The sequence below is a fragment of the Tachypleus tridentatus genome, chromosome 1 (genome assembly GCF_004210375.1).
Source record: "Tachypleus tridentatus isolate NWPU-2018 chromosome 1, ASM421037v1, whole genome shotgun sequence".
NCBI lineage: Eukaryota > Metazoa > Arthropoda > Merostomata > Xiphosura > Limulidae > Tachypleus > Tachypleus tridentatus.
The window spans coordinates 183827482-183839403 of NC_134825.1; the positions used below are offsets into that span (position 1 = coordinate 183827482).

Below are 11922 nucleotides of genomic sequence, written 5' to 3' on the forward strand. Positions count from 1 at the left end.
CTTCAGTAACTGTGCATGACTGTTTCACTTCAATAACTGTGTATGACTGTTTCACTTCAATAACTGTGTATGACTGTTTCACTTCAATAACTGTGCATGACTGTTTCACTTCAATAACTGTGCATGACTGTTTCACTTCAATAACTGTGTATGACTGTTTCACTTCAGTAACTGTGTATAACAGTTTGACTTCAGTAACTCTGTATGACTGTTTGACTTCAGTAACTGTGCATGACTGTTTCACTTCAATAACTGTGTATGACTGTTTGACTTCAGTAACTGTGTATAACTGTTTCACTTCAGTAACTGTGTATGACTGTTTGACTTCACTAACTGTGTATGACTGTTTCACTTCAATAACTGTGCATGACTGTTTGACTTCAGTAACTGTGCATGACTGTTTGACTTCAGTAACTGTGTATGACTGTTTGACTTCAATAACTGTGCATGACTGTTTGACTTCAGTAACTGTGCATGACTGTTTGACTTCAGTAACTGTGCATGACTGTTTCACTTCAATAACTGTGTATGACTGTTTGACTTCAGTAACTGTGTATAACAGTTTGACTTCAGTAACTGTGTATGACTGTTTGACTTCAGTAACTGTGTATAACAGTTTTACTTCAGTAACTGTGCATGACTGTTTGACTTCAGTAACTGTGCATGACTGTTTCACTTCAATAACTGTGTATGACTGTTTGACTTCAGTAACTGTGTATAACAGTTTGACTTCAGTAACTGTGTATGACTGTTTAACTTCAGTAACTGTGCATGACTATTTCACTTCAATAACTGTGTATGACTGTTTCACTTCAATAACTGTGTATGACTGTTTCACTTCAATAACTGTGCATGACTGTTTCACTTCAATAACTGTGTATGACTGTTTCACTTCAATAACTGTGCATGACTGTTTCACTTCAGTAACTGTGTATGACTGTTTCACTTCAATAACTGTCTATGACTGTTTCACTTCACTGTTTTGAATGTTAATTTTGTTATCAGTTTTTATTTTGAAATTGCTTAACAGAGTAATTCTTTTTTTCTAGGTGAAAAGCAATTTCAGGACAGCAATTACCATTCCAGAAAAATTTTGGGGTTGTTTTCGAGACATATTTTCCGAGTACGTAGATAAATTGCAAGAAATGTCCGACAAGTCAACTGAAGAGGGTAAATGAAAGTTAGCAGACAGAGATTGCTAGTAGTATAAGTGCACTAACCAAAGCAATCAGTGCATCCATCAGTGTTCTGGACTGTTGTTTCTCTGACTTTAGTAGGTATTGTGTTACCTGGTCCCAAAGATGGAGAGGGTCTTTTAGACATTGGCAAGCAAACAACTGTCCTTTGTGCTTTAAGACATTGGACACTTCTTTTTACATGGTTTTGTAAGTAAACACTTTACGAGAAATGCCTGCCCCACTCCAGTGACAAGGTGGTTACTGGAATTGTGAGATGGTTCTCACATTTTTCTTGGATGGTGTCTTACTTTGAGACCAGCAGCTCTTCCCTTCTGGAGTGACGGCAGGTCAGAGTTCTTTGCAATAGTCTGAAAACAGAAATGTTTTATTTCTGTTTAATAAGTATTAAAAGAAGATTTGTTCCATTTTGTTTGTTTAAAGGGAGGGGAGTGCAAGGTTGAAAAGCAAATAATCTTCTAGTTGGAAATATTAAATATAAAACCAAGTAAAATTTGCACATTCAAAAGAAATTATTGAATTATTACTTGGCATAAAATTTTCTGTTGGATAAAAGTTAGTTTTCTGTGTTATGACAAGAATACTTAAATATTTGTTGCCAATCAAATATAATGACGTCCAATCTGAGGATTTATAAAAATATATATTTCAACTCAAAGTTTAGTAGAAGAAGGTCGTCAGAGACATATATTATGAAGTATGGTTTTGGTATTTTAAATAGGACTTGAAAAAATAAGTACATAATTTAATTAGTAAAGGAAAGTTATTACTTTGTAAAGTTTATTTCTTTTGTATTTTAAAAGGGATTTGGAAAAAGATGAAATTTAAACTAAATGTCTTGTTCAGATACTGATGTATGTTGACTACAGGGGTGATAACTACATATTTTAACATATTAAAGATATATCTTTTTCACATTCACTCTTTCCCTGGTGGCTCAGAAGTAAGCTTGACAGCTGATGATGTTAAAATGTTGGGTTTGATTTCCACAACGAACACAGTGCATGTAACCCTTTACATGGCTTTGTGCTTAACATTAATTCACTCTGAGTTTTTGATTACAAGTTCATTAGCTATTTACAGACTATTGGTTAATCGTCAGCTTAAGACAAACCTTTGAACAAACTTCAATAACTGTTTTCTAGAGCTTCAGTAAGTTTTTGGTCAAACTTAAACTATCTTCAGGAGTTTTAGGTAATCATTTGGTTAAACTATCTTCAGGAGTTTTAGGTAATCATTTGGTTAAACTATCTTCAGGAGTTTTAGGTAATCATTTGGTTAAACTATCTTTAGGAGTTTTAGGTAATCATTTGGTTAAACATCACACATCTTCAAGGGCTATATAAATCCTTCCTGTGAGACTTATATATATTAATAACTTGGCTGCTGGCTATCACAAAAGTTTATAATAGATTAAATAAATGTTAAATGTCTTTGGTATAAGAGAAATTGTACTTGATAGATGTAAAGTTAGACAACATCAGTTTGTTGTGTTTTAGTTACATCCATTGACCTTCAGTGGTCATGTTTGTTCTTTGTTTCCTAATGATAAACAAAACTTGTCTCTTAGCACACACTGCCATTTCGGCTATTAGAGGCTCGGCTGATGGGTTAGTTGCAGCTATGGTACGGTGGAATCATTGTTGTTGCTGCTAATGTTTCATGCTTGTTAGAGATTGAAAGTTTCTAAGTAGTGTTATATTTTCCAGTTTCACTTAAAACATTTAGTATTAAACGTAAAAGTAGTTCTTAAATTCTTTAATAAAAAACAATTATATTGGTGACATATCTCTCGAAGAGCACTGTATTATCTTCCCTAATTTTTCTGTGCTTTGTTTTTTAAAGATTATAATGTTTAGCATATGAGCAGAGTCTTAAAGGTAATTCGTCATGATGAGAAACCAACTTGAAGTAAAAATGTATCTCAAGAGGAAATAGAAAAAAACACGTTTCCACCTTCTTGATTGAAACGGTGTTCTCTACTTTATTTTAATAACCACGCCAGCCATCTTGAGATGCAGAATCTGAAATGGAAGTCATGTGTTCTGGCAGAATGTTCTACAGTTTCCATATCGCTATATCTTACAGTTCTAAAAGATGTGATTATTGATGTAACAAGTGTAGAATCATGTTTTGATGGCACAAACAAATTTAATTCATTACTTAAAAAAAAAATTACTTGAGTACAATTCCTTTATTATTTCTAAGTTACCATATGAAATCAAATATTAATTATTAAATAACTTTGTGCCAATTAGGGAAAATAATCAAACATTTCTGTTAACTACGTATTACATTTTTAATTATCTGTTTGTCTACATTTTAATGCAACATGTTTTAAACTATTGAACATTTTTATCTTTCTTTATTATATAGTTAGAATTGTAAAAGGAATACACATGTTAGATTTGCACAATGTATGTTAGAATACTAAGTTATTGTATTAACAACTAGAAATTTCTATTATTTCAACATTGTATTAATACCTACTTTGTAAGAAAATTCTAAATAATGAAAGTGTTTTGAATTTGTTGTTAAGTTTCGTTTACAATAATTTACTTTTATAACATAACGTCTCTTGGGAAATATATTTGGGTTGAAGATGTTTTCCTGATGGTGATTGTGAAGCAGATATAAAGATTGTTAACAGAAACCAAACAACCTTTGTAGATTTGTCACACACTTTTCATTATATATGTCAAAAAACAAATCTCACTCTTTCAAATGAATCCTATTGTTTATCTTAATTATTTGAGCCTGCAGTGTGCAATGCCAAACTTATCATAAGTTGTTTTTACTTGGTATTCAATAGGGACATGCTGTTGCTTACACAGTAAATGTTGTGAAAAGATATTATTGTGGTAAATCCAGGTTAGTTGTTGTTGTCTAACCCTTATAAATACTTGAGAATGGTTGCTAGATAATACAGTAAGGGGTTGGGGTGTTATAAAGACAATCTGAAGTTACCTGTTATGTTATTCTCTTACTGTCATGTACTTGTTGGACACCAGATGCGAGCTGATATGCTAATAGGTTTACCTGTAATATAATGGTTGTGCTTATTTGAAGAGCTGTTCGAACATTTATATTTCATTAAAGTAGAGATGTGATCAGATCTTAATAGTCTGAAGACACGTTTTTGTTCTAGTATGTTTTTCCATTTTATTATTTTGCGACTATTTTATAGCAAGTTTGGTGTGTTCTGAAATGCAAGTTGTGAGAAGCTTCTCTGTTTTGTTTTTTATGGGAAAATATATCAGGTTTGTTGGTTTGAGATTAATATATGCAAACTTTGTTACTTGTTATTATGAATAAATAAATAAAAACATTTATGAAAGAAAAGTTGGCCATGTATTGGAAAGTGATCTCAATGTTTAATGTAGTACTGTTGGTGCTATGCACTTAGGGTGATATGTTTTGCTACATCATAACTGAAACTTATCAGATTAGGTTGGTGCTGTTTTAGTAGCTGGTGACAAAACGTTCACAAAGAGGACATAATAATTCATGTAAGTTCATCACCTGTGAAACCTGAAGCCATGTACCAGCTGTTAAAAACCGTGTAAGTTCGTCACCTGTGAAACCTGAAGCCATGTATCAGCTGTTAAAAACCATGTAAGTTTGTCACCTGTGAAACCTGAAACCATGTACCAGTTGTTAAAAACCATGTAAGTTCGTCACCTGTGAAACCTGAAGCCATGTATCAGCTGTTAAAAACCATGTAAGTTCGTCACCTGTGAACCCTGAAGCCATGTACCAGTTGTTAAAAACCATGTAAGTTCGTCACCTGTGAAACCTGAAGCCATGTATCAGCTGTTAAAAACTGTGTAAGATCACCAGCTGTGAAACCTCAAGCCATATGCCAGCTGTTAAAAATTCTGACCTGATCATGAAGATGTTTTTCATTGTCCATGTTTTATCCATAGGCTCTGGTGTCATAGTAATAAAGTATGCCACAAGATTCCATTATTTCTCTGCTTGTAATCTTCTGTTGGATTACATAACTCCACGTGATCTATTAGTTTACAGTTTTTACAAATACAGCCTCTTTCAAGCCATGACTCCACATGATCTATTTATAGTTTTTACAGATACAGCCTCTTTCAAGCCATGACTCCACATGATCTATTTATAGTTTTTACAGATACAGCCTCTTTCAAGCCATGACTCCACATGATCTATTTATAGTTTTTACAGATACAGCCTCTTTCAAGCCATGACTCCACATGATCTATTTATAGTTTTTACAGATACAGCCTCTTTCAAGCAATGACTCCACATGATCTATTTATAATTTTTACAGATACAGCCTCTTTCAAGCCATGACTCCACATGATCTATTTATAGTTTTTACAGATACAGCCTCTTTCAAGCCATGACTCTACATAATATATTTATTTACAGTTTTTACAGATACAGCCTCTTTCAAGCCATGACTCCACATAATATATTTATTTACAGTTTTTACAGATACAGCCTCTTTCAAGCCATGACTCCACATGATCTATTTATAGTTTTTACAGATACAGCCTCTTTCAAGCCATGACTCTACATAATCTATTTATTTACAGTTTTTACAGATACAGTCTCTTTCAAGCCATGACTCCACTTAATCTATTAGCTTACAGTTTTCACAGATACAGCCTCTTTCAAGCCATGACTCTACATAATCTATTAGCTTACAGTTTTCACAGATACAGCCTCTTTCAAGCCATGACTCCTCTTAATCTATTAGCTTACAGTTTTCACAGATACAGCCTCTTTCAAGCCATGACTCCTCTTAATCTATTAGCTTACAGTTTTCAGAGATACAGCCTTTTTCAACCCATGACTCTACATAATCTATTATCTTACAGTTTTCACAGATACAGTCTCTTTCAAGCCATGACTCCACTTAATCTATTAGCTTACAGTTTTCACAGATACAGCCTCTTTCAAGCCATGACTCCACATAATCTATTAGCTTACAGTTTTCACAGATACAGTCTCTTTCAAGCCATTACTCCACATAATCTATTAGCTTACAGTTTTCACAGATACAGCCTCTTTCAAGCCATTACTCCACATAATCTATTAGCTTACAGTTTTCACAGATACAGCCTCTTTCAAGCCATGACTCCACATAATCTATTAGCTTACAGTTTTCACAGATACAGTCTCTTTCAAGCCATGACTCCACATAATCTATTAGCTTACAGTTTTCACAGATACAGCCTCTTTCAAGCCATGACTCCACATAATCTATTAGCTTACAGTTTTCACAGATACAGCCTCTTTCAAGCCATGACTCCACATAATCTATTAGCTTACAGTTTTCACAGATACAGCCTCTTTCAAGCCATTACTCCACATAATCTATTAGCTTACAGTTTTCACAGATACAGTCTCTTTCAAGCCATTACTCCACATAATCTATTAGCTTACAGTTTTTACAGATACAGTCTCTTTCAAGCCATTACTCCACATAATCTATTAGCTTAGTTTTCACAGATACAGTCTCTTTCAAGCCATGACTCCACATAATCTATTAGCTTACAGTTTTCACAGATACAGCCTCTTTCAAGCCATGACTCTACAAAATATATTTATTTACAGTTTTTACAGATACAGTCTCTTTCAAGCCATGACTCCACTTAATCTATTAGCTTACAGTTTTCACAGATACAGCCTCTTTCCAGCCATGACTCCTCTTAATCTATTAGCTTACAGTTTTCACAGATACAGCCTCTTTCAAGCCATGACTCCTCTTAATCTATTAGCTTACAGTTTTCACAGATACAGCCTCTTTCAAGCCATTACTCCACATAATCTATTAGCTTAGTTTTCACAGATACAGCCTCTTTCAAGCCATTACTCCACATAATCTATTAGCTTACAGTTTTCACAGATACAGTCTCTTTCAAGCCATGACTCCACATAATCTATTAGCTTAGAGTTTTCACAGATACAGCCTCTTTCAAACCATGACTCCACATAATCTATTAGCTTACAATTTTCACAGATACAGCCTCTTTCAAGCCATGACTCCACATAATCTATTAGCTTACAGTTTTCACAGATACAGCCTCTTTCAAGCCATTACTCCACATAATCTATTAGCTTACAGTTTTCACAGATACAGTCTCTTTCAAGCCATTACTCCACATAATCTATTAGCTTAGTTTTCACACATACAGTCTCTTTCAAGCCATTACTCCACATAATCTATTAGCTTACAGTTTTCACAGATACAGTCTCTTTCAAGCCATTACTCCACATAATCTATTAGCTTACAGTTTTCACAGATACAGCCTTTTTCAAGCCATGACTCCACATAATCTATTAGCTTACAGTTTTCACAGATACAGCCTCTTTCAAGTCATGACTCCACATATTCTATTAGCTTACAGTTTTCACAGATACAGCCTCTTTCAAGCCATGACTCCACATAATCTATTAGCTTACAGTTTTCACAGATACAGCCTCTTTCAAGCCATTACTCCACATAATCTATTAGCTTACAGTTTTCACAGATACAGTCTCTTTCAAGCCATGACTCCACATAATCTATTAGCTTACAGTTTTCACAGATACAGCCTCTTTCAAGCCATGACTCCACATAATCTATTAGCTTACATTTTTCACAGATACAGCCTCTTTCAAGCCATTACTCCACATAATCTATTAGCTTACAGTTTTCACAGATACAGTCTCTTTCAAGCCATTACTCCACATAACCTATTAGCTTAGTTTTCACAGATACAGTCTTTTTCAAGCCATTACTCCACATAATCTATTAGTTTACAGTTTTCACAGATACAGTCTCTTTCAAGCCATTACTCCACATAATCTATTAGCTTACAGTTTTCACAGATACAGTCTCTTTCAAGCCATTACTCCACATAATCTATTAGCTTACAGTTTTCACAGATACAGCCTCTTTCAAGCCATTACTCCACATAATCTATTAGCTTACAGTTTTCACAGATACAGTCTCTTTCAAGCCATGACTCCACATAATCTATTAGCTTACAGTTTTCACAGATACAGCCTCTTTCAAGCCATGACTCCACATAATCTATTAGCTTACAGTTTTCACAGATACAGCCTCTTTCAAGCCATGACTCCACATAATCTATTAGCTTACAGTTTTCACAGATACAGCCTCTTTCAAGCCATGACTCCACATAATCTATTAGCTTACAGTTTTCACAGATACAGCCTCTTTCAAGCCATTACTCCACATAATCTATTAGCTTACAGTTTTCACAGATACAGCCTCTTTCAAGCCATGACTCCACATAATCTATTAGCTTACAGTTTTCACAGATACAGCCTCTTTCAAGCCATGACTCCACATAATCTATTAGCTTACAGTTTTCACAGATACAGCCTCTTTCAAGCCATGACTCCACATAATCTATTAGCTTACAGTTTTCACAGATACAGCCTCTTTCAAGCCATTACTCCACATAATCTATTAGCTTACAGTTTTCACAGATACAGCCTCTTTCAAGCCATTACTCCACATAATCTATTAGCTTACAGTTTTCACAGATACAGTCTCTTTCAAGCCATTACTCCACATAATCTATTAGCTTAGTTTTCACAGATACAGTCTCTTTCAAGCCATGACTCCACATAATCTATTAGCTTACAGTTTTCACAGATACAGTCTCTTTCAAGCCATTACTCCACATAATCTATCAGCTTACAGTTTTCACAGATACAGTCTCTTTCAAGCCATTACTCCACATAATCTATTAGCTTACAGTTTTCACAGATACAGCCTTTTTCAAGCCATGACTCTACATAATATATTTATTTACAGTTTTTACAGATACAGTCTCTTTCAAGCCATGACTCCACTTAATCTATTAGCTTACAGTTTTCACAGATACAGCCTCTTTCCAGCCATGACTCCTCTTAATCTATTAGCTTACAGTTTTCACAGATACAGCCTCTTTCAAGCCATGACTCCTCTTAATCTGTTAGCTTACAGTTTTCACAGATACAGCCTCTTTCAAGCCATTACTCCACATAATCTATTAGCTTAGTTTTCACAGATACAGCCTCTTTCAAGCCATTACTCCACATAATCTATTAGCTTACAGTTTTCACAGATACAGTCTCTTTCAAGCCATTACTCCACATAATCTATTAGCTTACAGTTTTCACAGATACAGCCTTTTTCAAGCCATGACTCCACATAATCTATTAGCTTACAGTTTTCACAGATACAGCCTCTTTCAAGCCATGACTCCACATATTCTATTAGCTTACAGTTTTCACAGATACAGCCTCTTTCAAGCCATGACTCCACATAATCTATTAGCTTACAGTTTTCACAGATACAGCCTCTTTCAAGCCATTACTCCACATAATCTATTAGCTTACAGTTTTCACAGATACAGCCTCTTTCAAGCCATGACTCCACATAATCTATTAGCTTACAGTTTTCACAGATACAGCCTCTTTCAAGCCATGACTCCACATAATCTATTAGCTTACAGTTTTCACAGATACAGCCTCTTTCAAGCCATTACTCCACATAACCTATTAGCTTAGTTTTCACAGATACAGTCTCTTTCAAGCCATGACTCCACATAATCTATTAGTTTACAGTTTTCACAGATACAGTCTCTTTCAAGCCATTACTCCACATAATCTATTGGCTTACAGTTTTCACAGATACAGTCTCTTTCAAGCCATTACTCCACATAATCTATTAGCTTACAGTTTTCACAGATACAGCCTCTTTCAAGCCATTACTCCACATAATCTATTAGCTTACAGTTTTCACAGATACAGTCTCTTTCAAGCCATGACTCCACATAATCTATTAGCTTACAGTTTTCACAGATACAGCCTCTTTCAAGCCATGACTCCACATAATCTATTAGCTTACAGTTTTCACAGATACAGCCTCTTTCAAGCCATGACTCCACATAATCTATTAGCTTACAGTTTTCACAGATACAGCCTCTTTCAAGCCATGACTCCACATAATCTATTAGTTTACAGTTTTCACAGATACAGCCTCTTTCAAGCCATTACTCCACATAATCTATTAGCTTACAGTTTTCACAGATACAGTCTCTTTCAAGCCATTACTCCACATAATCTATTAGCTTAGTTTTCACAGATACAGTCTCTTTCAAGCCATTACTCCACATAATCTATTAGCTTACAGTTTTCACAGATACATTCTCTTTCAAGCCATTACTCCACATAATCTATTAGCTTACAGTTTTCACAGATACAGCCTCTTTCAAGCCATGACTCCACATATTCTATTAGCTTACAGTTTTCACAGATACAGCCTCTTTCAATCCATGACTCCACATAATCTATTAGCTTACAGTTTTCAGAGATACAGCCTCTTTCAAGCCATTACTCCACATAATCTATTAGCTTACAGTTTTCACAGATACAGTCTCTTTCAAGCCATGACTCCACATAATCTATTAGCTTACAGTTTTCACAGATACAGCCTCTTTCAAGCCCTGACTCCACATAATCTATTAGCTTACAGTTTTCACAGATACAGCCTCTTTCAAGCCATTACTCCACATAATCAATTAGCTTACAGTTTTCACAGATACAGTCTCTTTCAAGCCATTACTCCACATAACCTATTAGCTTAGTTTTCACAGATACAGTCTCTTTCAAGCCATGACTCCACATAATCTATTAGTTTACAGTTTTCACAGATACAGTCTCTTTCAAGCCATTACTCCACATAATCTATTAGCTTACAGTTTTCACAGATACAGTCTCTTTCAAGCCATTACTCCACATAATCTATTAGCTTACAGTTTTCACAGATACAGCCTCTTTCAAGCCATTACTCCACATAATCTATTAGCTTACAGTTTTCACAGATACAGTCTCTTTCAAGCCATGACTCCACATAATCTATTAGCTTACAGTTTTCACAGATACAGCCTCTTTCAAGCCATGACTCCACATAATCTATTAGCTTACAGTTTTCACAGATACAGCCTCTTTCAAGCCATGACTCCACATTATCCAATAGTACAATTTTCACAGATACAGTCTCTTTCAAGCCATGACTCCACATTATCCAATAGTACAGTTTTCACAGATACAGCCTCTTTCAAGCCATGACTCCACATTATCCAATAGTACAATTTTCACAGATACAGTCTCTTTCAAGCCATGACTCCACATTATCCAATAGTACAATTTTCACAGATACAGTCTCTTTCAAGCCATTACTCCACATAATCTATTAGCTTACAGTTTTCACAGATACAGCCTCTTTCAAGCCATGACTCCACATCATCCAATAGTACAGTTTTCACAGATACAGTCTCTTTCAAGCCATTACTCCACATAATCTATTAGCTTACAGTTTTCACAGATACAGCCTTTTTCAAGCCATGACTCCACATAATCTATTAGCTTACAGTTTTCACAGATACAGCCTCTTTCAAGCCATGACTCCACATTATCCAATAGTACAATTTTCACAGATACAGTCTCTTTCAAGCCATGACTCCACATTATCCAATAGTACAGTTTTCACAGATACCGCCTCTTTCAAGCCATGACTACACATTATCCAATAGTACAATTTTCACAGATACAGTCTCTTTCAAGCCATGACTCCACATTATCCAATAGTACATTATTCACAGATACAGTCTCTTTCAAGCCATGACTCCACTTAATCTATCAGTTTACAATATTTACATATTTAACCTCCTTAAGTCACGACTCC

At 35.0% G+C, this 11922-nt stretch overlaps 1 protein-coding gene across 2 annotated transcripts in view; it reads left to right on the forward strand.

Moving 5' to 3' along the window:
• LOC143232009 (transcriptional regulator protein Pur-beta-like) overlaps nt 1-4538 on the forward strand; it is an 86249-nt gene extending 81711 nt beyond the window's left edge. For both annotated transcript variants that reach the window (XM_076466979.1, XM_076466987.1), the window contains exon 7: nt 1050-4538. In XM_076466979.1, coding sequence (XP_076323094.1) covers nt 1050-1178 — 129 coding nt within the window. In that variant the 3' untranslated portion in view covers nt 1179-4538. The remainder of the gene's footprint in view (nt 1-1049) is intronic.
• The last annotated feature ends 7384 nt before the right edge of the window (nt 4539-11922 follow it).